We start from the raw sequence: 26,753 nt of genomic DNA, 5'->3' as shown, positions 1-26,753 counted from the left end.
GGGCCTGAGGCCATGCAGCTGGTGGAGGTGGGGACACAGGGTCTTCCTCTCCCAGGCAGGCAGGGCGCTGGACAGTCCTCCTGCAGCAGGCAGGATTTCCCCCTTCCTGTTTGTGCGTCCCAGGGCCAGGCCCACGGCAGCTCCTGGGCACTTGGGCCCCTGGCTCCTGGCTGCGCCGCCTCCTGGCCTCTGCTGGTGGTGCTTACCAGGGTGGCTAGGAGGGAAGACTGGCTACGCGTGGGCCTTCCTGAGGCTGGCAGTGGGCCAGGCCCCCAGGCCAGCTGGGCAGGGCTGGTTGGGCCTCTTCCTTCCCTCCTCCCCCTCCCGGGTTCCCAGCGCAGGGTGTGTCCTGCTCCCAGTTGTCAACACCTTTCCTCACGGCCCACCGCCCACAAGACGCCCCTGAGCAGATTTAGGTGCAGCTTCCCAGGGCCAGGGGTGGGTCCCTGCCTGACCATGAGGGGCCTCACGCGGGGCCCAGGACCCTCTAGCACCCGTGGGTCTGGGCTCCCTGCCTGGAGGTCCTCTTTTCCAAGGAGCTGCCTTGCAGACCCCTGTCCTGTCAGCCACCCACCACCCCGTGCGAGATGGAGCCTCTCATTGGCTCTGTTTTGTCTGACCAGAAGGCAGCCAGGAGACTCAGAGGCAGAGGGGGTGGCTGGGTCTCTGGGTGTCCTGAGGAGCTTCTCAGGCCAGCCCCCTCCCAGCCCAGGGACCTCAGGCCCACCCAAGACTAGGGGAGTTGCGATGGGCCAGGTGGCCCAGGGAGGCCCAGAGCGGCAGTACCTAAAGGTGACCTGGGCAGTCAGTGGCCAGCATGGGGTGTGATGGGCTCCCACCATGGTGAGTCCCAGCTTCTGCCCTGCACTGAGCCTCCCTCAGCCTCAGTTTCCTCACATGTCACACACCAGGCATCAGCCTAACAGCCTGGGGAAGGACCATTTGCTCTGGGACAGCACAACGGGAGCCTAGCTCCTGAGGCTAAGGCTGCCCAGCTGTTGTCCAGCTGCCAGAAAGGGGAGCTGCTCAGAAACCCAGAGCCCCCCACCATACCTGCCCTGTCCTGCAGTCCTGGCCTGTGGCTGTGGCTCAGATGGGTCCTCTGGGGAACTCTGCAGGAATGGGGTGAGGGGCAAAGTGGGGCGCAGGCAGCTGTTTGGGAGGCAGTGACGGGGCATCAAGTATTCCAGTGGGAGCATCAGGGGACCCTGGGGGTGGCAGACTGGTGCCTGCCAGTCAAGGCAAATGAGATGGCCCTGGGAAGAGGCCCCATCTGGCCCAGGTCAGAGCTGTGCAGGAGAAGACTGCCCCCCACCTGGTTAGGGAGTGAGGGTCTGCGGGGGGACCCAGGGGGAGTGCCAGGAGTCTTGGGGACTTGAGTGGACCCCCTTGCCCAAGGTCAGACTTGCAGATGGGGAACCAGGGTTGTGGTTCTCCCATGGAGCCCTGGAGGCCAGGGGTCTGGGCCTGGCCACTGGAGCAGTGGGAAGGAGGTGGGGCAGGAAGTAGGGTGGGCCCCAGCAACTCTGGCATGACCCAGAGTATCTGCTCTGCCTTGGCCTCCTCTCCGTCTCTCCCGGGAGAGCCAGTCTCAGAGGCTGTCCCCTGCCCTCCAGAGTCACTTTGTGGAGAGACATGAAGGCCCAAGAGGAAGCAAGGTGCTGTTGGGATGCACAGGAGCAGCCCAGATGTGGGCTCTGCAGACAGGGGCATCCAGGGCCTGACACTCAGGCGGGGTAAGCAGGCTGGACCCCGGTGTCCACGAGGAAATCTGAGCTCAGGGTCACACAGCGTATTGGTCAGAGACCAGCAGCCAAACCCAGACTCCTGCCCAAAGTGGGCTTCCCCATCTCCTTGGGTCCCAAGGGTAGGGCTCCTCCCTGTGGAACAGGAAGCACGGGGTCCCAGAGGCCAGTGCTGCACCCCACAGGTCAGATTTGCTCAGGGGTCTGCTCTCCCTGATCTGCAAAGTCTGGCCCAGGGTCCTTAGGAAACTCGAGGCCCCTGGGCAGGTGGGCTGGAGAGGCACTTGTTCCTCTCATCACAGCAAGGTGCCTCAAGAAGGAGGCGGTCCCTGAACACGAGCCTGTGTGCAGTCCCACCAGCATGGTTCCTCCTTGCAATATGCACTAAAATCCAAGGGGGGTTGGGCCTGAAATTCTGTTTGTGGGAAGATTTTATTTATTTATTTTTTCTGTCTCAATAAAGCCTTATTCACAAAACCTGTCCGTGGGCCAGATTAGGCCTGTGTAGTTTACCTGATTTTATTTATGTGTGTGTGTGGGGGGGTGTGTATTTAGTTGTAGATGAACCTTTCTTTTTTAAAAAAAATACTTTTTATTGTAGTTGGACACAAGGCCTTTATTTATTTATTTATCTTTATGTGGTGCTGAGGATGAAACCCAGGGCCTCACACAGGCGAGGCAAGTGCTCACCACTGAGCCCCAGCCCAGCCTGAGAGTCCAGAATGAGCATGGATGAAGGAGGGAGTCACTGGGCCGGGTGCAAGATGGCAGGTTGGGTTTGGAGGGAGGTGGCTGAAGATGGACAGTCCTAGTCTCTTTTTTGAGACAGTTTCTCACTAAGTTGCTGATTCTGGCCTCGAACTTAAACCCTCCTGTCTCGGCCTCCTGAGGCACCAGGATCCCAGGCATGGCCACTGTGCCTGGACAGTCTCAGGGATTCCCAGTGTCCCGTGCGGGCAGTGGTCCCCCGGAGTGGTGCTGTTTGGAATGTCCGCTGCTTGCGCAGCACTGACTGTTTTTACAGTTGATCTGACTCTTCCCATTCGTTGGCATAAAGTTCAGAATTTCCTCATTTTGATTTTATGTGAAATTTTTAAATTTTTATGAGAAAGAACACAGATTACGCAGCTATCCCAATCACAGGAACCCTCTGGGAAGCTGGCCGCCCAGGACTTCCAACGGCAGCGGGGCACCTCCCTGGTACCTTCTCTTAGTACCTTCTCCTACGCGCCGTGTTTGTGAGCTCCACCGTCCCGCAGGCTGGGAGTGGTCCACTCATCCTCATCCTCGGTGTTTCTCAGTCCACTCTTGACCGACATCTGAGCCTTTCGGGTTCTTGGGTGCTGTCAATGGGACAGCTTTGGCCACACCTCCTTGGCTCTTGAGTGGCTGGGCCACAGGGAAGGTAGGACATGGTGGCTGTTTGCCAGAGGCTGTACCAGTTTGCCCCCAGGCCTGGGACAGGGCAGGTCATGCTGCGCATCCTCGTCACTATCAGGTGGCCAGGCTTCGCTGGTGGGCTGTGGCTTCAAGTGGCACTGCCCTTGAGAGGAGTGTGCCGGGCACTGCTCTATGTGGCAAGTGACCAGTCCACTGTGGCCAGTGGCCCTTCCAGTGCTGCTGTTCTATTGGGTTGTTTTGTCTTTTCCTGAGCTGTGAGAGCTCGGTTCCTTCTGGAAGGAGGACCACTTTTTCTTGCGCTAGTTGGCCATTTGCACATCTTTTGTGAAATGCTTGTTCAGATTTACCTCATTTTCAATTACAAGTTTTTGGATTAATATATAAACACACATATAAATAGCAATGTGTGTACTAGCTGAGTGGTAGAGACATAATGTGTATTTTAGTGTTTCATTTTAATTACACTATTGACATACTGGCTAACCCAGGGGCGCTTAACCACTGAGCCACATCCCCAGCCCTTTTGTACCTTCTATTTTGAGACAGTCTCACTAAGTAGCTAAAGGTCTTGTTAAGCTGTGAAGGCTGGCTTCAAACTTGTGATCCTCCTGCCTCAGCCTCCTGACTTGCTGGGGTCACTTATGTGCACCACCACAGCTGCCTATATCTTTTTTTTAATTTATTTTTTAAATATTTATTTATTTTTTTAGTTGTAGTTAGACATAATACCTTTATTTTATTTATTTATTTATATGTGGTGCTGAGGATCGAATCCAGGGCCTCGCACGTACTAGGTGAGCGCTCTACCGCTGAGCCCCAGCCCCAGCCCACTATCTTTTTATTTTTTAAGTGGTTGCTTTATGGATAATGTTACGTATGTTTAACTCATCACAATCGCCTTCAGTAACATTGGACCACTTCAGTGTGAGAACTGACCACCGTAGTGCTGCCCTGCCCTGTCCTTTGTGCAAAGTTATCACTTGCTTTTCCTCTGCACCTGGTACATTTGACAACAAGCTTTATTATTTTGCATAGAGTTCGTTGCCCTTTTTCTTTAGAGCTTCATTGAGGTTTGTAAGCAGTGACACTAACCGTCCTAAGTGTGCACTTCAGTCATTTGTGGTGGCCTTAAAGACTTGTACCTACCATCACCATGAGCCCTTTGCTAGAACGTTGCTGCATCCCTGGATCCCCTCCACCCTGCTGACGCTGGGTCTCCCCCAACCCCAGCCCCGGGCGACACTGGGTTAATTCTGGTAGAATGAAGCCCCATCCCACTTCCCTCCGCTGCTGTTTGGTCCTCGTGGATTGCATGGCCTTGGTACAACCCCGTGACGTGGGCGAGGAGCACCGCTCTATCTACGGGGTTCACGGACTACAGCCTGTACCCCGATGAGCCAGCTGCTTCTGTAAGTCAAGTCTGGATGAAGTGCAGTCACACTGTGCCCACTCAGCATCCAGGCAGCCGCAGCTGCTGACCTGGAGGTGCCGGCCATCCGGGCTCGCACAAGAAAAGCGCAACTGCGCACTTCACACGGTCCTGTCAAATAAGTTAGTGAGAAGTGCTGCCAGATGTGCACGGGTCACTTCTGTCAGTGAGGGGGCCCGGGACAGCTGTGCTGTGAGATCAGGTCACCTCAGGACGGTGGCCTCCTGCTTGAGGACACACTATGATGCCCACACGTGTCGAGGCTGGCTCTCGACCGGTTCCCCCGCGTGACGGACGGCCCTGGTCTTTTCTCTTCTGCGTCTCAGCCGCAGCCTCCTTTCTCTCCGGCCATGCCGCCCCGGAACTCTCTGAGGTCTGTTGGTTCCCCCTGCTTCTCCTCCTCTTCACCTTGTGCAGTTTCTACTAACCACCAAGTGGACAGCTCTTTCTCTGGGCTCCCCAGACCTGCAGTTGAGCCACTCTGGGGCAGTTTCATCTTGGGAATGTCTGCACTGAGCGCGGCCACGCCTTCCCTCCATTCTCCAACGCACTTCCCTCCAGCTGTGACAGGCTTTCGGTGGGTGGTGGCCTGCATCAAGGCACCTCCTGTGGCGGTTCAGAGACAGGGTCCGCTGGCCGCCTGCTCCTCGGCTGGGGCTGTGCCCGAGGTCTCTGTGTGTCTTGTCGTTTATCGCTGAGTGCTGGGCGTTGAGGTCAGGTGTTGTATCAGCTCTGCCTTCTGACTTCACCCCCACTGGAGCGGGCCACTCACTTCTGTAGCTATTTTCTTGACCAAATCTGCCAAGTCTGAGCACAGTGTGGGAGCTCCCCAGCTCCAGCACACTACTGTCCAGCCTCATGCCACGGCCTCCCCACCCAGTGGCTGTGGCTCTCCCCAGGACTCAGTGTCCACCTCCCTGTGTGCCATCTGGTCCATCCACCAGTGTGTCTCCACCAACAGCCTCTCTTCCCACAGTGTCTGGCCGGCAGCTGCAGCCCGAGGAGCCAGGTGCAGCTACTGAGGAGGACCGCACTGTAAGTGGGACCAGGGAGGGAGGGTGTCCGCCTCACAGCCTGCCCCCAGGCCTTCTGGCCTTGCAAGAGCCTGAGTGCTGACAGGAACTCAACTCTCTCCTCCTGCCAGGTGACTGAAGGGCCTGTGGACGAGGTCATTCGGCCACGGCCACAGGGGTCCTCCCCTGTCTACGAATGCACAGCAGAAGGCACTGGCTTTGGAGTCCAGGTGAGCCCCGGGCAGAGCTCACAGGCCGAGACCAGGCCTGGGCACAGGGCCCTGCACCGCTCTCCCTCCTGATCACCTGTGTGGGAGGCCCACATGCATGTCTCTGTACAGCACCCTGCCCTGTCTGCTGCCATCAGGCCAAAGCTGTGCCCATCACTGTCCCCTCTGGGTCCCCTGACGTGGAGATGCCTGCGGCTACTGAGCTCGTGTGGGTGGGGCACAGACCCAGGCTCCCATGTGTGGGGCCATGGTGGGACACGGGATGTGTGCACATGTGCAGCCTTTGGGGAGGACACAGGCCCCCGTGGAGGAGGACAGGAGGGGCCATGGGAGGAGACGTGTCCTCAACAGATGGCGTCCTGCCTTTGGAGATCCTCCTCCGTACTGAACTCCAGTGCCACAGGGCTTGCCGGGGGAGCTGAGGCTGGCCTCAGGTGGAGGAGGCCCTGCGCTGCCTTTTCCCTGGTGGCCCCCAAGGGACACAGCTCCCTCTGCACCCAGCTGCACCCTGCAGCTCCTGGGTCCCTCTGCACTGGGGTCTGCTGCCTGGAGCCTTCTGTTCTCCCTGACCCAGGGCCAGGTGGGTGGAACCTTCTTTCCTGCCTGTCCCAGGCTGGGTGGCGGGTAACTCCCAACCCCTGTGGCTACAGGAAGACGCCCCGGGCCGGCGAGGCTCCTCAGGGAGGCGGAGGTCCTGGTGGAAGCGGGCCTCGGGGGACTCGCAGGTCTTCTCCAGGATGAGCCACCCAGAGGTTGGTATGCCAGACCCAAGGTGCTGAGGGAGGGTGGCGGGCAGCAAGGAGACTGGCAGCGTCCCTGGGTCCCAGGGAGGGCAGGGCTACGGGAGGCCCCAGTGACGAGGGCCCTGGGTGTGTGGTCCTCATTACGCCCCCATCCAGAGGGGTGGTGCCAGGTCGGGCACCTGCACGGGTTGCAACCAGAAGCTTCAGAGCTCTGTGGGTACCCTGAGGGGTGCGGGGGCCTCTGCTGGACACAGAGGCCACCATCATGTCCAACATGGGTGGCCTGCATCCCTTCCCTGTGTTGGCCTCAGGTCTGTGGCCCTGCTTGATTTGAGCACTGGGTGTTCTGCATGTGCCCAGTGCGTCATTTGTGAGGGAAGGAGGTTTGACCACAGTGCCTGCAGGGGCCATCCTCTCTGCTGGGCATGGACAGCCAGTCCTGGCAGGCTGGGTAAGGCTGTGGGAGGCAGCTCCTACCTGAGGCTCTCTGTAGCCGGCGGCCTCCAGTGCTGGGACAGTGCAGCCTGCGTCCATCTGAAAGGTGCCCCCACCTCTGCCTGTGGTGCCCATGGTGACAGGTGGATGGTGTGGTCCCCTTCTTGGGAGACGCCAGCCCCTAGCACTGATGGCACAGCTCACCATGGCTCTGATGTGCTTCTACTCCAGGCTGTGCGGGAAGTGACAGAGGTGACACTGGAGACTGAGGTGGAGGCAGGAGCCAGTGGTTACAGTGTCACAGGTGGGGGACACCAGGGGATCTTTGTCAAGCAAGTGCTGAAGGACTCCTCGGCTGCCAAGCTATTCAGTTTGAGAGAAGGTACAATGGCCGATCCATCCCTTTCCCCATCATCTGGGCAAAGATGGCCGGGACATGGAAGGGACCCGGAGGGGGCAGGGCCACACCTAGATTCAGGACCACCCCGTCATGTCTCTACTCGTCTGCCCCAGGCTGGGCCACCCACAGTTCCTCTTGGCCGTGCAATGGAGAGAACCTCCGTTTCTCCCTGTTGCCCCAGGGCTGGGGGTCCCAGTACCCCTGACTTGGTGGGAGTGGGAACTAAGGCAGAGCTGTTCCTTTGTCCTCTAGGGGATCAGCTGCTTAGTGCCACCATCTTCTTTGACAACATTAAATATGAAGATGCTCTCAAGATACTTCAGTACTCGGAGCCTTACAAGATCCAGTTCAGAATCAAACGGAAACTGCCTGCCCCAGAGGGGGAGGAACTGGCCGTCTCTGGCCCTTGGCAAGACTCCCAGGGCAAGGAGCAGGTAAGGCCCCTTCGGCAGGTAAGGAGAGGCTGCAGAGGCTGCCCCTGCGTCCTCGTGCACAGGGCACCAGCCTCTGCGCCAGCTCCAGTGAGTTCCCTCCCCCTGTGTTTCAGGACAAGGATGTGACTGACGAGTGTACAGAGACCCCTACGAAGACCCTGGAGGCAGATGGTGACCGGGAGAGGCTCATCTCCAAGCCCAGGGAGAGCCGTGGCAGGCGCCCCCACGAAAGGCTCTCCTGGCCCAAATTTCAAGCCCTAAAGAGCAAGCGGGGGCCTGGACCTCGGCGTTCACACAGTTCCTCCGAGGCACACGAGCCTGGAGATGCACGAGACGTGTCCCCGACAAGCACAGACACAGAGGCCCAGCTGCAGGAGGAGCTCCAGGCACAGAAGGCAGGGCCAGGCCGCCAGAGGAGGAGGAAGTTCCTGAACTTCAGATTCAAGATGGGTTCAGGACAGGAGCCCTCTGCCGCAGGGCAACTGGGCAGAGAGGCCCACGGCAGGCCACATCCTGCTGGGGTGCTGGGGGAAATGGGCCCCTGGGAGGATGGGCCAGGGGCCACAGGGGCTCCTGCGGGAGGCAGGCCCGAGGAGAGAGCACAGTGGCAAGAGGCTGGGCCGCCTGTGCAGCAGGGAATGGAGCCAGGCCTTCCAGCACACGCCCTTGGTGACAGAGCTCCTGCAGAAGGGGTAGGGATGGCTGCCAGGGGCCAAAGGGAGACACAACCCGTGAGCACCCAGCACAAAGCAGGGGAGCACAGCAAGCCCAGGAGCGGCACTGGCGCAGGCCGGGGGATGAGCTGGGAGCAGGAATGGGAAGAGATTCAGAGTCTGGAAATGGGGATAGCAAGACTGTCCCTGCTGGACACCCAGGACCCAGGCAGCTCACAGACACACGGACCGGAAACACAGGTCCAAGTACGTGACTTAAAGACACCCAAATTTGGAATTTCCAAAGAAAAAGTAACAGAGACAGGAAAAGGTGGCAAAGGACTTGAAAAGAAGAAGGGAGAGCAGACATCACCAGGAGAGGACGAGGGGGCCAGGACGGAGGCCACCGCAGAAGAGGACACACCAGTGGGCACAGGGCCCCAGGCAGACGCTGCAAGGAGGAAAGAACAAAAACAGAAGACACCAAAGACACCGCAGGACAAGGGGGAGACACAGAAAGATGAGGACCCAGAGAGGAGGGAGGCCAAGGCGAAGATGCCCAGGGCGCCAAGGAGCTCCATGGGACGGTCACCAAGTCGGGAAGGGAGAGCAAGCTCACCTAGAGCAGGAGGGGAAGGGAAACGGGAGACGGCCCGCGAAGACAGGAGGGCGACGAGGGGACCTCACGCGGTGGGCACAGAAGACGCCCTGCCAGGGGAAGAGCAGGAGCAGAGACCAGTGGGAGCCACACAAAAGAGAGACGCGGAGACCACAGAGGAGAACGTCAAGAAGGGACACAGGGACCAGGACGCAGGAGAGGGCCGGCTCAGAAGGCCCACGTTCAAGATGCCCTCCTTCAGCGGGTCCGCCGTCGGCAGGGCCTGGGACGCGTCTGTGGAGGTGAGGGCACCCAAGGTGGAGGCTGATGTGGCCTTGCCTTCCACACAGGGTGACCTCAAGAGCTCTGACCTCAGCATCCAGCTGCCTGCCACCAACTTGGACACCAGGGATGGCCAGGTGGACGTGACCCTCCCCGAGGCCACCTTGCCTGAGGGAGACCTTCTGGCAGACACAGACTCTGGAGCTGGCCTGAAGGGACACCTACCCAAGATGCAGATGCCCAGCATCAAGATGCCCAAGGTGGACCTTAAGGGCCCCCAGGTGGACATAAAGGGCCCCAAGCTGGAGGTGAAAGGCCCCAAGGTTGAGGTGAGTGCCCCCGACCTGGACATGGAGCTGCCCTCTGGACAGGTGGACATGCAGGCCCCCACCACCAAGCTGGAGGAGGACCTGGCCCTGGCAGACAAGGAAGTGGCCACCGGAGACAGCAAGTTCAAAAGGCCCAAGTTCAAGATGCCCTCTTTTGGCATCTCTGCCCCCAGCAAGACCTTGGACACATCCATGGAGGTGAAGGCACCCAAGGTGGAAGCCCATGTGACCTTGCCCTCCATCCAGGGTGATCTCAAAGACCCTGACCTCCACATGCAGCTGCCTGAAGCCAATGTGGACATCAGGGCTGGCCACATGGACATGACCCTCCCCGAGGCCACCCTGCCCAAGAAAGTGCTACTGGCAGCCCCTGATGCTGAAGCTGGCCTTAAGGGGCACAAGGCCAAGGTGCAGATGCCCAGCATCAAGATGCCCAAGGTGGACCTCAAGGGCCCTCAGGTAGATGTCAAGGGCCCCAAGCTGGACATGAAAGACAACAAGGGCGAGGTCAACACCCCTGACCTGGACGTGGAGCAGCCATCAGTGCAGGTGGACATAAAGGCCCCTGGTGCCAAGGTGGAAGGGGCCCTGGCCCTTGCAGAAAAGGACTTGGCCACTAAAGAGGGCAAGTTCAAAATGCCCAAGTTCAAGATGCCCTCCTTCGGCCTATCTGCCCCCAGCAAGACATTGGACACATCCATGGAGGTGAAGGCACCCAAGGTGGAGGCCGATGTGGCCCTGCCCTCCATCCAGAGTGACCTCAAAACCTCTGAACTCAGCATCCAGATGCCCACTGCTGACTTACAGGCTGGGACTGGACAGGTGGACTTGACCCTACCCAAGGCCACCCTGCCAAAGGGAGAGCTGCCGGCAGCCCCTCCAGCTGGAGCCAGCCTGAAGGGGCACTTGCCCAAGGTGCAGATGCCCAGCATCAAGATGCCCAAGGTGGACCTCAAGGGCCCTCAGGTAGATGTCAAGGGTCCCAAGCTGGACATGAAAGGCATCAAGGGCAGGGTGAGTGCCCCTGACCGGGACATGGAACAGCCATCACTGCAGGTGGACATACAGGTTCCTGGTGAGAAGCTGGATGGGGACCTGGCCCTGGCAGACAAGGACGTGGCCACCAAAGAGGACAAGTTCAAAATGCCCAAGTTCAAGATGCCCTCCTTTGGTGTGTCTGCCCCCAGCAAGACCTTGGACACGTCCGTGGAGGTGAAGGCACGCAAGGTGGAGGCCGATGTGGCCCTGCCCTCCATCCAGAGTGACCTCAAAACCTCTGACATCAGCATCCAGCTGCCTACAGCCGACCTGGAGGCTGGGGATAGCCAGGGGGACGTGACCCTCCCCAAGGCCACCCTGCCTGAGGGAGAGCAGCCACCGGCTCCTCCTGCTGGAGCCAGCCTGAAGGGACACCTGCCCAAGGTGCAGATGCCCAGCATCAAGATGCCCAAGGTGGACCTCAAGGGCCCCCAGGTGGACATAAAGGGCCCCAAGCTGGAGGTGAAAGGCCCCAAGGTTGAGGTGAGTGCCCCCGACCTGGACATGGAGCTGCCCTCTGGGCAGGTGGACATACAGGCCTCCAGTGCCAAGCTAGAGGGGGACCTGGCCCTGGCAGACAAGGAAGTGGCCACCAAAGACAGCAAGTTCAAAATGCCCAAGTTCAAGATGCCGTCCTTCGGCCTGTCGGCCCCCGTCAAGACCTTGGACACATCCATGGAGGTGAAGGCACCCAAGGTGGAGGCCGATGTGGCCCTGCCCTCCATCCAGGGTGACCTCAAAACCTCTGACATTAGCATCCAGCTGCCAACTGCTGACCTGGACACCAGGGCTCGCCAGGTGGAAGTGACCCACCCCGAGGCCACCGTGCCTGAAGGAGAATTTCAGGTGGCCCCTCCTGCTGGAGCCAGCCTGAAGGGGCACATGCCCAAGATGCAGATGCCCAGCATCAAGATGCCCAAGGTGGACCTCAAGGGCCCCCAGGTGGACATAAAGGGCCCCAAGCTGGAGGTGAAAGACCCCAAGGTTGAGGTGAGTGCCCCCGACCTGGACATGGAGCTGCCCTCTGGGCAGGTGGACATGCAGGCCCCCAGTGCCAAGCTGGAGGGGGATCTGGCCCTGGCAGACAAGGAAGTGGACATCAAAGACAGCAAGTTCAAAATGCCCAAGTTCAAGATGCCCTCCTTCAGTGTGTCTACCCCCAGCAAGACCTTGGACACGTCCGTGGAGGTGAAGGCACCCAAGGCGGAGGCCGATGTGGCCCTGCCCTCCATCCAGAGTGACCTCAAAACCTCTGAACTTGGCATCCAGATGCCCACTGCTGACCTAGAGGCTGGGACTGGACAGGTGGACTTGACCCTACCCAAGGCCACCCTGCCCAAGGGAGAGCTGCCGGCGGCCCCTCCTGCTGGAGCCAGCCTGAAGGGGCACCTGCCCAAGGTGCAGATGCCCAGCATCAAGATGCCCAAGGTGGACCTCAAGGGCCCTCAGGTAGATGTCAAGGGCCCCAAGCTGGACATGAAAGACAACAAGGGCGAGGTCAACACCCCTGACCTGGACGTGGAGCAGCCATCAGTGCAGGTGGACATAAAGGCCCCTGGTGCCAAGGTGGAAGGGGCCCTGGCCCTTGCAGAAAAGGACTTGGCCACTAAAGAGGGCAAGTTCAAAATGCCCAAGTTCAAGATGCCCTCCTTCGGCCTATCTGCCCCCAGCAAGACATTGGACACATCCATGGAGGTGAAGGCACCCAAGGTGGAGGCCGATGTGGCCCTGCCCTCCATCCAGAGTGACCTCAAAACCTCTGACATCAGCATCCAGCTGCCTACAGCCAACCTGGAGGCTGGGGATAGCCAGGGGGACGTGACCCTCCCCAAGACCACCCTGCCTGAGGGAGAGCTGATGCCAGCCCCTCCAGCTGGAGCCAGCCTGAAGGGACACCTGCCCAAGGTGCAGATGCCCAGCATCAAGATGCCCAAGGTGGACCTCAAGGGCCCCCAGGTGGACATAAAGGGCCCCAAGCTGGAGGTGAAAGGCCCCAAGGTTGAGGTGAGTGCCCCCGACCTGGACGTGGAGCTGCCCTCTGGGCACATGGACATACAGGCCCCCAGTGCCAAGCTGGAGGGGGATCTGACCCTGGCAGACAAGGATGTGGACACCAAAGACAGCAAGTTCAAAATGCCCAAGTTCAAGATGCCGTCCTTCGGCCTGTCGGCCCCCGTCAAGACATTGGGCGCGTCTGTGGAGGTGAAGGCGCCCAAGGTGGAGGTTGATGTGGCCCTGCCCTCCATCCAGGGTGACCTCAAAACCTCTGACATCAGCATCCAGCTGCCCCCCGCCGAAATGGGGGACAGGGCTGGCCAGGTGGACCTGACCCTCCCTGAGGCCACCCTGCCTAAGGAAGAGCTGCCGGCGGCCCCTGCTGATGGAGCCAGCCTGAAGGGGCACCTGCTCAAGGGGCAGATGCCCAGCATCAAGATGCCCAAGGTGGACCTCAAGGGCCCTCAGGTAGATGTCAAGGGTCCCAAGCTGGACATGAAAGGCATCAAGGGCAGGGTGAGTGCCCCTGACCGGGACATGGAACAGCCATCACTGCAGGTGGACATACAGGTTCCTGGTGAGAAGCTGGATGGGGACCTGGCCCTGGCAGACAAGGACGTGGCCACCAAAGAGGACAAGTTCAAAATGCCCAAGTTCAAGATGCCCTCCTTAGGCGTGTCCGCCCTAGGAAAGGCCTTGGAAGCATCTGTGGAGGTGAAGGCGCCCAAGGTGAAGGATGATGTGGCCTTGCTGTCCACACAGGGTGACCTCATGAGCTCTGACCTCAGCATCCAGCTGCCCACTGCAGATCTGGACACCAGGGATGGTCAAGTTTATGTGACACTCCACGAGGCCACCCTGCCTGAGGGAGAGCTGCCAGTGGCACCTGACACTAAATCCGGCCTAAAGGGGCACCAGCCCAAGGTGCAGATGCCCAGATTCAAGATGCCCAAGGTAGACATCAAGGGCCCTCAGGTAGATGTCAAGGGCCCCAAGCTGGACGTGAAAGGCTCTAGGGGCGAGGTGAGTGGCCCCGACCTGGACATGGAGCTGCCCTCTGGGCAGGTAGACATACAGGCCCCCAGTGCCAAGCTGGAGGGGGACCTGGCCCTGGCAGACAAGGAAGTGGCCACCAGAGACAGCAAGTTCAAAATGCCTGAGTTCAAGATGCCCTCTTTTGGCATCTCTGCCCCTGGCAAGACCTTGGACGCGTCTTTGGAGGAGAAGGGGCCCAAGGTGGAGGTTGATGTGGCCCTGCCCTCCATCCAGGGTGACCTCAAAGCCTCTGACCTCAGCATTCAGCTGCCCACCACTGGCCTGGAGGCTGGGACTGGCAAGGTGGACGTGACCGTCCCCGAGGCCACCCTGTCCGAGGGAGAGATTCCGGCTACCCCTGCTGCTGGAGCCAAGCTGAAGGGGCACCTGCCCAAGATGCAGATGCACAGCATCAAGATGCCTAAGGTGGACCTCAAGGGGCCCCAGTTGGACATCCAGGGCCCCAAGCTGGAGGTGAAAGGCACCAAGGTCGAAGTGAGCACCCCTGTCATGGATGTGGAACAGCCATCAGTGCAGGTGGACATACAGGCTCCTGGTGCCAAGGTGGAGGGGGACCTGGCCCTGGCAGACAAGGACGTGGCCACCAAAGAGGGCAAGTTCAAAATGCCCAAGTTCAAGATGCCCTCCTTAGGCGTGTCTGCCCCAGGAAAGGCCTTGGACACATCAGTGGAAGTGAAGGTGGCCAAGGTGGAAGCCGATGTGACCTTGCCTTCCATACATGGTGACCTCAAGAGCTCTGACCTCAGCATCCAACTGCCCACCGCAGCCCTAAACACCAGGGATGGCCAGGAGGATGTGACTCTCTATGAGGCCACCCTGCCTGAGGGAGAGCTCCTGGCAGCCCCTGACTCAGGTCCCAGCCTGAAGGGGCATCTGCCCAAGGTGCAGATGCCCAGCATCAAGATGCCCAAGGTGGACCTCAAGGGCCCCAAACTGGATGTGAAAGGCCCCAAGAGCGGGGTGAGTAGCTTTGACCTGGAGATGGAGCTGCCATTAGGACAGGTGGACATACAGGCCCCCACCACCAAGATGGAGGGGGATCTGGCCCTGGAAGATAAGGAAGTGGCCACCAGAGACAGCAAGCTCAAAAGGCCGAAGTTCAAGATGCCGTCTTTTGGCATCTCTGTCCCCGGCAAGACCTTGGGTGCATCTGTGGAGGTGAAGGCACCCAAGGAGGTGGCCGATGTGGTCCTGCCCTCCAACCAGAGTGACCTCAAAAGCTCTGACCTCAGCATCCAGCTGCCCCCCGCCGACATGGGTGACAGGGCTGGCCAGGTGGACGTGACCCTCCCCGAGGCCACCCTGCCTAAAGGAGAGCTGCCGGCGGCCCCTGCTGATGGAGCCAGCCTGAAGGGGCACCTGCCCAAGGTGCAGATGCCCAGCATCAAGATGCCCAAGGTGGACCTCAAGGGCCCTCAGGTAGATGTCAAGGGCCCCAAGCTGGACATGAAAGACAACAAGGGCGAGGTCAACACCCCTGACATGGACGTGGAGCAGCCATCAGTGCAGGTGGACATAAAGGCCCCTGGTGCCAAGGTGGAAGGGGCCCTGGCCCTTGCAGAAAAGGACTTGGCCACTAAAGAGGGCAAGTTCAAAATGCCCAAGTTCAAGATGCCCTCCTTCGGCCTATCTGCCCCCAGCAAGACATTGGACACATCCATGGAGGTGAAGGCACCCAAGGTGGAGGCCGATGTGGCCCTGCCCTCCATCCAGAGTGACCTCAAAACCTCTGAACTCAGCATCCAGATGCCCACTGCTGACCTACAGGCTGGGACTGTACAGGTGGACTTGACCCTACCCAAGGCCACCCTGCCAAAGGGAGAACTGCCGGCGGCCCCTCCAGCTGGAGCCAGCCTGAAGGGGCACTTGCCCAAGGTGCAGATGCCCAGCATCAAGATGCCCAAGGTGGACCTCAAGGGCCCCCAGGTGGACATAAAGGGCCCCAAGCTGGAGGTGAAAGACCCCAAGGTTGAGGTGAGTGCCCTCGACCTGGACATGGAGTTGCCCTCTGGGCACATGGACATACAGGCGTCCAGTGCCAAGCTGGAGGGGGAACTGGCCCTGGAAGACAAGGAAGAGGCCATTAAAGACAGTAAGTTCAAAATGCCCAAGTTCAAGATGCCCTCCTTTGGTGTGTCTGCCCCCAGCAAGACCTTGGACACGTCCGTGGAGGTGAAGGCACCCAAGGTGGAGGCCGATGTGGCCCTGCCCTCCATCCAGAGTGACCTCAAAACCTCTGAACTCAGCATCCAGCTGCCTACAGCCGACCTGGAGGCTGGGGATAGCCAGGGGGACGTGACCCTCCCCAAGACCACCCTGCCTGAGGGAGAGCAGCCACCAGCTCCTCCTGCTGGAGCCAGGCTGAAGGGACACCTGCCCAAGGTGCAGATGCCCAGCATCAAGATGCCCAAGGTGGACCTCAAGGGCCCCCAGGTGGACATAAAGGGCCCCAAGCTGGAGGTGAAAGGCCCCAAGGTTGAGGTGAGTGCCCCCGACCTGGACATGGAGCTGCCCTCTGGGCAGGTGGACATACAGGCCCCCAGTGCCAAGCTGGAGGGGGATCTGACCCTGGCAGACAAGGAAGTGGCCACCAAAGACAGCAAGTTCAAAATGCCCAAGTTCAAGATGCCCTCCTTCAGTGTGTCTACCCCCAGTAAGACCTTGGACACGTCCGTGGAGGTGAAGGTGCCCAAGGCAGAGGCCGATGTGGCCCTGCCCTCCATCCAGAGTGACCTCAAAACCTCTGAACTCGGCATCAAGATGCCCACTGCCGACCTAGAGGCTGGGACTGGACAGGTGGACTTGACCCTACCCAAAGCCACCCTGCCCAAGGGAGAGCTGCCGGCGGCCCCTCCTGCTGGAGCCAGCCTGAAGGGGCACTTGCCCAAGGTGCAGATACCTAGCACCAAGATGCCCAAGGTGGACCTCAAGGAGCCCCAAGTGGACGTCAGGGGCCCCAAGCTGGACATAAAAGAGTCCAAGGTCGAGGAAAGTACCCCCGACATCGACATGGAGTTTCCCTCCATACAGGTGGACATAGAGACCCCCAGTGCCAAGCTAGACGGGGACCTGGCCCTGGCAGACAAGGACGTGGCCACCAAAGAGGACAAGTTCAAAATGCCCAAGTTCAAGATGCCCTCCTTAGGCGTGTCCGCCCTAGGAAAGGCCTTGGACGCGTCTGTGGAGGTGAAGGCGCCCAAGGTGGAGGATGATGTGGCCTTGCTGTCCACACAGGGTGACCTCATGAGCTCTGACCTCAGCATCCAGCTGCCCACTGCTGACCTGGACACCAGGGATGGTCAAGTTTACGTGACACTCCACGAGGCCACCCTGCCTGAGGGAGAGCTGCCAGTGGCACCTGACACTAAATCCGGCCTAAAGGGGCACCAGCCCAAGGTGCAGATGCCCAGATTCAAGATGCCCAAGGTAGACATCAAGGGCCCCCAGGTAGATATCAAGGGCCCCAAGCTGGATGTGAAAGGCTCTAGGGGCGAGGTGAGTGGCCCCGACCTGGACATGGAGCTGCCCTCTGGGCAGGTAGACATACAGGCCCCCAGTGCCAAGCTGGAGGGGGACCTGGCTCTGGCAGACAAGGAAGTGGCCACCAGAGACAGCAAGTTCAAAATGCCCGAGTTCAAGATGCCCTCTTTTGGCATCTCTGCCCCTGGCAAGACCTTGGACGCGTCCATGGAGGTGAAAGGGCCCAAGGAGGAAGCCGATGTGGTCCTGCCCTCCAACCAGAGTGACCTCAAAAGCTCTGACCTCAGCATCCAGCTGCCCACTGCCAGGACTGAACAGATAGACGTGACCCTTCTCAAGGAAGGCCTGCCCAAGGGAGAGCTGCCGGTAGCTCTTCCTGCTGGAGCCAGCCTGAAGGGGCACCTGCCCAAGGTGCAGATGCCCAGCATCAAAATGCCCAAGGTGGACCTCAAGGGGCCCCAGGTAGATGTCAAAAGTCCCAATTTGGATGTGAAAGGCACCAAGGGCCAGGTGAGCACCCCTGACCTGGACATGGAGCAGCCATCAGTGCAGGTGGACATACAGGTTCCTGGTGCCAAGCTGGAAGGGGACCTGGCCCTGACAGACAAGGAAGTGATCACCAAAGAGGGCAAGTTCAAAATGCCCAAGTTCAAGATGCCCTCCTTCGGCATGTCTGCCACTGGAAAGGCCTTGGACGCATCTGTTGACATAAAAGTGCCTAAAGTAGAGGCCGATGTGGCCTTGCCTTCCACACAGGGTGACCTCATGAGCTCAGAACTCAGCATCCAACTGCCCACCGCTAACCTAGACACCAGGGATGGCCAGGAGGATGTGACCCTCCATGATAGCCCCCTGCCTAAGGAAGAGCTGCCAGGGGAACCTGACATTAAATCTGGCCTAAAGGGGCACCAGCCCAAAGTGCAGATGCCCAGATTCAAGATGCCCAAGGTGGACCTCAAGGGGCCCCAAGTGGACATAAAGGGCCCCAAGGTGGACGTGAAAGGCCCCAAGGTCGAGGTGAGTGTCCCAGACCTGGACATGGAGCTTCCCTCTGGGCAGGTGGACATACAGGCCCCCAACACCAAGATGGAGGAGGACCTGGTTCTGGAAGACAAAGAAGTGGCCACCAGAGACAGCAAGTTCAAAAGGCCCAAGTTCAAGATGCCCTCCTTCGGCATCTCTGTCCCGGGCAAGACCTTGGATGCATCTGTGGAGGTGAAGGCACCCAAGGAGGTGGCCGATGTGGTCCTGCCCTCCATCCAGAGTGACCTCAAAACCCCTGACCTCAGTATCCAGCTGCCCACCGCCGACCTGGAGACCAGGGCTGGCCAGGTGGACGTGACCTTCTCTGAGGCCACCCTGCCCAAGAAAGAGCTGCCGGCGGCCCCTCCTGCTGGAGCCAGCCTGAAGGGGCACCTGCCCAAGGTGCAGATGCCCAGCATCAAGATGCCCAAGGTGGACCTCAAGGGCCCCCAGGTAGATGTCAAGGGCCCCAAGCTGGACATGAAAGGCACCAAGGTTGAGGTGAGTGTCCCCGACTTTGACATGGAGCTGCCCTCTGTGCAGGTAGACATAGAGGCCCCTGGTGCCAAGCTAGAGGGGGACCTGGCCCTGGCAGACAAGGATGTGGACACCAAAGACAGCAAGTTCAAAATGCCCAAGTTCAAGATGCCGTCCTTCAGCATCTCTGCCCCCGGCAAGATCTTGGACACGACTATGGAGGTGAAGGCGCCCAAAGTGGAGGTCGATGTGCCCTCTATCCAGGGTGACCTTGAAGCCTCTGACCTCAGCATCCAGCTGCCTGCCACCCACCCTGACGCCAGGGCTGGCCAGGGGGACGTGACATTCCCTGATGCCACCCGGCCCAATGGAGAGCTTCCGGCTACCCCTGCTGCTGGAGCCAGCCTGAAGGGGCACCTGCCCAAGGTGCAGATGCCCAGCATCAAGATGCCCAAGGTGGACCTCAAGGGGCCCCAGGTAGATGTCAAGGGCCCCAAGCTGGACATGAAAGGCACCAAGGTTGAGGTGAGTGTCCCCGACTTTGACATGGAGCTGCCCTCTGTGCAGGTAGACATAGAGGCCCCTGGTGCCAAGCTAGAGGGGGACCTGGCCCTGGCAGACAAGGATGTGGACACCAAAGACAGCAAGTTCAAAATGCCCAAGTTCAAGATGCCGTCCTTCAGCATCTCTGCCCCCGGCAAGATCTTGGACACGACTATGGAGGTGAAGGCGCCCAAAGTGGAGGTCGATGTGCCCTCTATCCAGGGTGACCTTGAAGCCTCTGACCTCAGCATCCAGCTGCCTGCCACCCACCCTGACGCCAGGGCTGGCCAGGGGGACGTGACATTCCCTGATGCCACCCGGCCCAATGGAGAGCTTCCGGCTACCCCTGCTGCTGGAGCCAGCCTGAAGGGGCACCTGCCCAAGGTGCAGATGCCCAGCATCAAGATGCCCAAGGTGGACCTCAAGGGGCCCCAGGTAGATGTCAAAGGACCCAAGCTGGACTTGAAAGGCACCAAAGGTGAGGTGAGCACCCCAGACCTGATGGTGGAGCAGCCATCAGTGCAGGTGGACATACAGGCTCCTGGCGCCAAGGTGGAGGGGGACCTGGCCCTGGCAGAAAAGGACGTGGCCACCAAAGAGGGCAAGTTCAAAATGCCCAAGTTCAAGATGCCCTCCTTAGGCATGTCTGCCCCAGGAAAGGCCTTGGACACGTCTGTGGAGGTGAAGGCGCCCAAGGTGGAGGCTGATGTGACCTTGTCTTTCACACATGGTGACCTCAAGAGCTCTGACCTCCACATGCAGCTGCCTACTGCTGACCTGGACAGGAGAGATGGCCATGTGGATATGACCCTCCATGAGACTGCCCAGCCTGAGGGAGAGCTCCTAGCAGCCCCTGATTCAGGAGCCAGCCTGAAGGGGCTCCTGCCCAAGGTGCACATGCCCAGCATCAAGATGCCCAAGGTGGACCTCAAGGGCCCCAAGCTAGACGTGAAAGGTTCCAAGGGCGAGGTGAGTGTCCCAGACCTGGAGATGGAGCTGCCCTCCATGCAGGTGGACATACAGACCCCCAGTGCCAATTTGGAGGGGGACCTGGCCCTATTAGAGGAGGATGTGGCCACCAAAGAGGGCAAGTTCAAAATGCCCAAGTTCAAGATGCCCTCCGTAGGCTTGTCTGCCCCAGGAAAGGCCTTGGACACGTTGGTGGAGGTGAAGGTGCCCAAGATGAAGGCTGATGTGGACATGCCCTCCATTGAGGGCGACCTCAAAGGCTCTGACCTCTGCATACAGCTGCCCGACACCGACCTGGACTCCAGGGCTCTCCAGGTGGATGTGACCCTCCCCGAGGCCACCTTGCCGGAGGAAGAGCTTCTGGTGGCCTCTGCTGCTGTATCCAGCCTGAAGGGGCACCTGCCCAAGGTGCAGATGCCCAGCATCAAGATGCCCAAGGTGGACCTCAAAGAGTCCCAGGTGGACGTCAAGGGCCCCAAGCTGGACATAAAAGGCTCCAAGGGCAGGGTGAGCACCCCCGACCTGGAGCTGCCTTCTGTGCAAGTGGATATTCAAGCCCCTGGTGCCCAGCTTGAGGGGGACCTGGCCCTGGCAGACAAGGAGGTGGCCACCAAAGAGGGCAAGTTCAAAATGCCCAAGTTCAAGATGCCCTCCTTTGGCATGTCTGCCCCAGGAAAGGCCTTGGACACGTCTGTGGAGGTGAAGAGGCCCAAGGTGGAGGCCGATGTGGCCCTGCCCTCCATTCAGGGAGACCTCAAGGACTCTGACCTCAGCAGCCAGCTGTCTGCCACTGACTTGGAGGCTGGCGCTGGCCAGGTAGACGTGACCCTCCCCAAGCCCACCCTGCTCGAGGGAGAGCTGCAGGCGGCCCCTGACTCTGGAATAGGCCTGAAGGGGCATCTGCCCAAGATGCAGATGACCAGCATCAAGATTCCCAAGGTGGACCTCAAGGGGCCCCTGGTGGATGTCAAAGGCCCCAAGGGTGAGGAGAGCACCCCAAACCTGGACATGGAGCTGCCCTCTATGGAGGTGGACATACAGGCCCCCAGTGCCAAGCTAGAGGGGGACCTGGCCCTGGCAGACAAGGAAGTGGCCACCAAAGACAGCAAATTCAAAATGCCCAAGTTCAAGATGCCCTCGTTCAGCCTGTCTGCCCAAGGAAAGGCTTCGGATGCATCCGTGGATGTGAAGGTGCCCAAGGTGGAGGCCAATGTGACCCTGCCGTCCATTCAGGGCGACATCAAAAGCTCTGAGCTCAGCATCCAGCTGCCCACCGACCACCTGCAGGCTGGGCCCGGTGAGGTGGATGTGACCCTCTCTGAGGCTGCCCTGCCCGAGGGAGAGGTGCCAGTGGCCACAGTCTCTGGAGCCAGCCTGAAGGGGCACGTGCCCAAGGTGCAGATGCCCAGCATCAAGATGCCCAAGGTGGATGTCAAGGGCCCCCAGGTGGACACAAAGGGCCCCAAGCTGGAGGTGAAGAGCCCCAAGGGTGAGGTGCTCCCCTCTGAACTTGATGTGGAGCAGCCCTCCGTGCAGGTGGACACACAGGTCCCCGGCGCTAAGCTGGAGGGGGACCTGGTTGTGGCAGGGGACTTGGCCCCTGAAGACATCAAGTTGGAAAGTGGTGATGTAGACACGCCTTTTTCAAAACGAGAATCAGAATTGACATTTCATAGACCCCATTTTAAATTTTCTAAATTGTTCAGTCCTCATAAGAAATCCCCTCGGGGTACTGCTGGCGTGGAAGAGGCCCCCGGGGCCTGCCTCCTCCGCGTGTCCCCAACATCATCCTCACAGGTCTCTGGGGTGGAATCGCAGGAGTGCACGGTGTCTGGGGTCACTTCCTCTGTGGAGAGTCCCAGTTTTCTCACGTCTGACCTTCCTTTTGCTAGAGCTGACGGTGCTGCGGGGCGCACTGGGCCCCCTGTTGTCACGGGTAGTGAGCGTCCCTCGCTGAGCCAGCCCCCGGAGGCCTGCTTTCCTCCGGGTTCCAGAGCCGAGTGCCCGCAGGCCTCCTGCTCTCCACAGCGGGGCGCTCCTTCTGCTGGTTCTGAGAGCTCTGTTGTCTGTGTGTCCTCCCCTGAGCATCAGTCAGGCCCAGAGGACCCCGAGCCTCCTGCATTCCATGCCCGGGTGACTTTTCCTAAATTCCACAAGCCAAAATTTGGGTTTTCCTGTGCTGCTGCAGCTGTTGCTGAGGCAGATTCACGTGCTGCCGAGGATAGCCCAGGCCTGTCTCTCCTCTGCCCTGTTGAGGGAGTGGATTCGTTAGGTGAGGGTGCCGTGGTGACCGGTCTGCCTGCCTCTCAGCCCCTGTCCTCAGGTGTCCCTGAGTCCCCAGGGAGGGAGGAGCACTTGGGTCTGGCTGTCGTTGGAGGCCCAGCTGAAGCTGCTGACCGTGATGGGAAGGGCAGTCCCTTTAAGATGCCTCGCCTCAAGCTCCCGTCTTTTAGCTGGTCTCCGAAAAAGCAGGCAGTGGTAACAGGGGACCCTGGGGGCCACCCAGAGGACGCCACACTCAGCCTGGTTCTGGACACAGACGAAATGCATACCCAGCACACGGTCCAGGTGCCCCCAACGGAAGCTCAAATGCATCTGCCTTCAGAGAAGGAAGGAGAGAAAGGGAGGCCAAGGAAGCCTGCCTTGGCCATGCCCAGACTTCCACTTCCCAGACGGCAGGCTTCCAAGGCGCGGGAGAGCTTGCCTCCAGGAGACACAGACGCTGCATTGTCCAGTACCACAGATGGAAACGACACCGAAGCCACAGAGAGGGCCAGCTGTGATGGTGGTCAGGGAGACACTGGCGTGACGGCCGGCCCCCTGGAAGGAGATGGGGGGCATGTCCAGGTGCCACAGGCCCATCCTCCCAGTTTGGGTTTTGACAAACCCAAGGTGGAGGTGAGTCTGTCGAAGGCTGACCTGCACCTTCCCAAACATGACCTGGCTATCAGAGGTGACAGCAAAGAAAGCCGGCTCGGGGACCTCTCCATGAGCCAGTCCCATGGGGAGAGGATGGCACACCCCGAGGATGTCCCCACTGTGGAAAGCCCAGAGGGGGGCACTACCACCAGAGCAGCACCGGCAGACTCGCAGGCACACTGGTTCAGGATGCCCACGTTGCGCGTGCCTGGCTTCAGGCGCTCTTCCTCCAAGGAGCAAGGGGGACCCCGGGAGCAGGACACAGCCGAGATATGCAGGCTGGCTGCCCCCACACCAGCAGAGGCAGCCCCCGATCCTGGGTCAATGGCAGAGGCAAGTGTGTCCCCACGGCCCCTAGAAGCCCAGATGGAAGGGGCCGCTCCTGAGAGTGAATCCTACGCAGACGTCCCAAGGTGTCATCTTGAGAGCCCCAGCTTAAAGCTGCACTTCCCCACTGCTCCAGTGTCCGAGTCGGGCCTGCCCAGCCCTGGGGGCGGGACCCATCCAGCCATAGACCCCCTTCCCCTTCAGATCCCTGGAGTGAGGCCTTCTGAACCCTTGGCTCCACCAGGAGAAGCACGTGGGGAGCCTCTTTCCCAGCCAGGAGGATGTGACCTTGCCAAGGCAGAGGCAAGAACAGAGATGTGGTCCTTCCAGCCCAAAGGTCCTCTGAAACTGAAGGCTTCCAGCACTGACGTGCCATCCCAGGTTTCCGTGGTGAACGTGAATCAGCTCTGGGAAGATTCTGTGCTAACAGTCACATTCCCCAAACTGAAGGTGCCCAGGTTCTCCTTCCCTGTGCCCAGCTCCGAGGCGGATGTGTTCTTTCCTGTGGTGAGGGCAGTGCCCTGCATGGAGGCAGGCACAGAGGTGGCCCTTCTCCAGGACAGTCCTGGGCTCTGGGGAGCCAGCCTCCTGAGGGCCTCTGGCACTGTGGTGCCCGGGGAGCAGCCTGAGGGCCCTGACCTCTCCTCAGAGGTGTCCCCAGTTTCTAAGGTCAGAGTGCACATTCAGGAGTCCCAGGGTGAGAGTCAAGGGGTCACCATTTGCAGCAATGTGCAAGGAGAGTGCTCTGATATGGCAGCACCCGAGGCCTCTTCCACTCAGATTGTGCGGGAATCTGAGATCCCCACGTCCACGGTTCAGATGCCTTCCTATGGGTTCTCCTTGCTGAAGGTGAAAATCCCAGAGCTCCCTGCACAGGCTAGCACGTACACCACAGCTCAAGACTCCGCAGCAGGGGAGCACTCGGGAGGGTCCCCAGGAGGAGACACCGTTCCTGGAGATCCGCAGCCTGACACTGGAGAGCCATTTGAGATGATCTCCGGCAGTGCCAACCTGCTGGGGCCACCAACATTCCCGAGTGAGGCTTGCTCTGGCCTCCAGCTTGCAGACAGTGGCTCTGATGAGGAGCCAGCAGAAATTCTCGAGTTTCCCCTTGACGACCGCCCGGAGGCAACGACCCCGCTGGCAGGTGAAGACAGGGCTCCCAAAGAGAAGCCAGAAGGTAAAAAGTCTTCTGGGCTGTTGTGGTCTTGGCTTCCAAACATCGGGTTCTCTTCCACCAGCGAGACCAGTGCCGATGCCAGGGATGACGCCCAGAGGTGTGCTCCCATCCAGACACAGCCTGGGGCACGGCCAGACCCGGAGCCCGAGAAGAAGCAGGACAGGGCAGGCTGGTTCCGGTTTCCCAGACTAGGGTTCTCCTCTTCCCCTGCCAAGAAGGGCAAAAGCTCGGAGGAGGAGGCAGGTCTGCCCGGGCAAAAGCTGCAGGAAGAAACAGTCACCTTCTTTGACGCCCGAGAAAGTTTTTCCCCTGAAGAGGAGGATGATGAGGTGGCAGCAGGGGCTGCAGGTGCCAGGCTGGGGTCCAGAGTGATGGTGGCATCCCCAGCAAGAACAGAGCTGATCCTGTTGGAGGACAGCAAAAGTGTTGGCGAAGGGCCTGTGCCCAGGCCCGCAACTGAATGAGGGTAAGAGAGGTGCGGCCAGTCAGCAGGAGAGAGATGCAGAGGGCAGGGGTGGAGTGCCTGGGGGCGCTGGGCTGGCCGCACACGCATCCACCTGGATAACGGACCGGAGAACCAAGCAGAAATGAACATGAACATCTGGGTCACATGGCCCAACCTTCCTAAAATGGAACCAAAAACGTGACCAGCTCCCTCCAAGCTTTGGGAGCACAGAGGTGCCCAGACTCCCACCTGTATGGATTCACTCAGCATCGTGGGGCCACTGGAGGCACAGCTGGAGAAGCCTGCTGGTCTGCATGCATGAGCTCCAAGCGGCCTGCAGGAACGCCCAGAGGGGCCGCGCTCCTGACGGCAGGGTTCTTGTGCCCACGGGTGTCGAGGCGGTTGGCGTAACCTGTGCCCTGCGTTGCCATCTCGTGGTGAAGCCAGTTCTCTGGCTCCAGGCGGAGCACGCGGTGTTCTTGAAAACCTGTTACTGGCTCACGTACAAGCTGGCTCCTTTGTCAACATCCTCCTCGTGGCCAGCTCCAGGATGCCTTGCGATGATGCTGGGCACACAGGAGATGGCCAACGGTTGCCTGATGGGAACTAAGTGGCGACAGATGTTAGGACACCTGAGAGTCATCACGAGACACCGATGTGTTCTCCTCAGTTTCTCCAGTGTGCACAGCCCCACGCCGTGGCCCCAGCACCCCTTGATGTAGCCAGGCTCAGCTGCCCCTGGATAGGCAATAAAGCGCTGTATTCCGTGGTAAAGGCTTCCGCGTCCTGTGTTCTAAACCCCCAGTGCTGTTGCCTGTCCTGCGCACACTCAGCCCTGCTCTCCACCAGGCTGCTCCAGAAAGCAGATCCAGGGTGCACAAGGGGTGGCCATCCTGCTCCTCTGTCCAGATCGAGACGAGGCGGGAGACAGGGGCCCTGAGGCCATGTGGGTGGGGACCCAACACACACCCCTCTCACCGGCTGGAAGCAGCATTGGCATGGAAGACAACATGCAGAGCAGGACAGCAGAGCGGTCCTGGCTGGAGGCCCAGCTGTCCCTGGCAATGCTGGCCTGTCCTCACAAGCTGCTTCCACCACAGTGGCCTTCAGGGCAGCCCACAGGAAGGGAGTCCACGGGGGGCTGAGCAAAGCTGAAGGTTTCCTGCATCCTCCCTGCTGTCCTGGCACGTTCCTGGCTTTGGCCTGGGTTTGCAGTGTCCTGAGGGGCAGCTGGAGCCTGTAGCAGGCCTCTTCTGGCCCCAGCAGGCTCCTGTGACAGGTGCTCCTTGCTCTGGAGGGAGGACAGTTCTCTCCTGTTCTGGAGGACTGTGGCTGGGGCGCCCACTGCTCCCGAGGATGCCCACTCCCTGAACTGCCCTGTGAGGGCCTGAAGGGTGGGGGCCAAGGTGTGTGGGAGCACGCTGGGTGCTTCTCCCTGTGCCACTGTGACCCGCCATGTCTATCCTTGTGGATGGCTAGGAGGGTCACCCACGTCAGGGGACACAGCGGCTCTTAGAAAGGGAAGCAGGCTTCTGTCCCACACTCTAGTGGGGCTGTTGCATTCTCCACCCACGGTGCTCTGCTTTCCTGTGCCCCAAATGTACCAGAT

The 26,753-nt window shown here is 59.8% G+C and overlaps 1 protein-coding gene across 1 annotated transcript in view; it reads left to right on the top strand.

The window, feature by feature from the left end:
• Positions 1 to 25,864, top strand: part of Ahnak2 (AHNAK nucleoprotein 2) — a 28,021-nt gene extending 2,157 nt beyond the window's left edge. The window contains exons 2-7 of the mRNA XM_046453148.2: positions 5,552 to 5,610; positions 5,720 to 5,818; positions 6,469 to 6,570; positions 7,228 to 7,378; positions 7,649 to 7,830; positions 7,944 to 25,864. Coding sequence (XP_046309104.1) covers positions 6,556 to 6,570; positions 7,228 to 7,378; positions 7,649 to 7,830; positions 7,944 to 25,163 — 17,568 coding nt within the window. The 5' untranslated portion in view covers positions 5,552 to 5,610; positions 5,720 to 5,818; positions 6,469 to 6,555 and the 3' untranslated portion in view covers positions 25,164 to 25,864. The remainder of the gene's footprint in view (positions 1 to 5,551; positions 5,611 to 5,719; positions 5,819 to 6,468; positions 6,571 to 7,227; positions 7,379 to 7,648; positions 7,831 to 7,943) is intronic.
• The last annotated feature ends 889 nt before the right edge of the window (positions 25,865 to 26,753 follow it).

The sequence above is a fragment of the Marmota monax genome, unplaced genomic scaffold, assembly GCF_021218885.2.
Source record: "Marmota monax isolate L192 unplaced genomic scaffold, Marmota_monax_Labrador192_F-V1.1 WCK01_AAM20220418_F8-fsc00190, whole genome shotgun sequence".
Classification (NCBI taxonomy): domain Eukaryota; kingdom Metazoa; phylum Chordata; class Mammalia; order Rodentia; family Sciuridae; genus Marmota; species Marmota monax.
The sequence above is the reverse complement of the archived record's forward strand: the minus strand, read 5'-3'. Positions and strand labels throughout refer to the sequence as shown.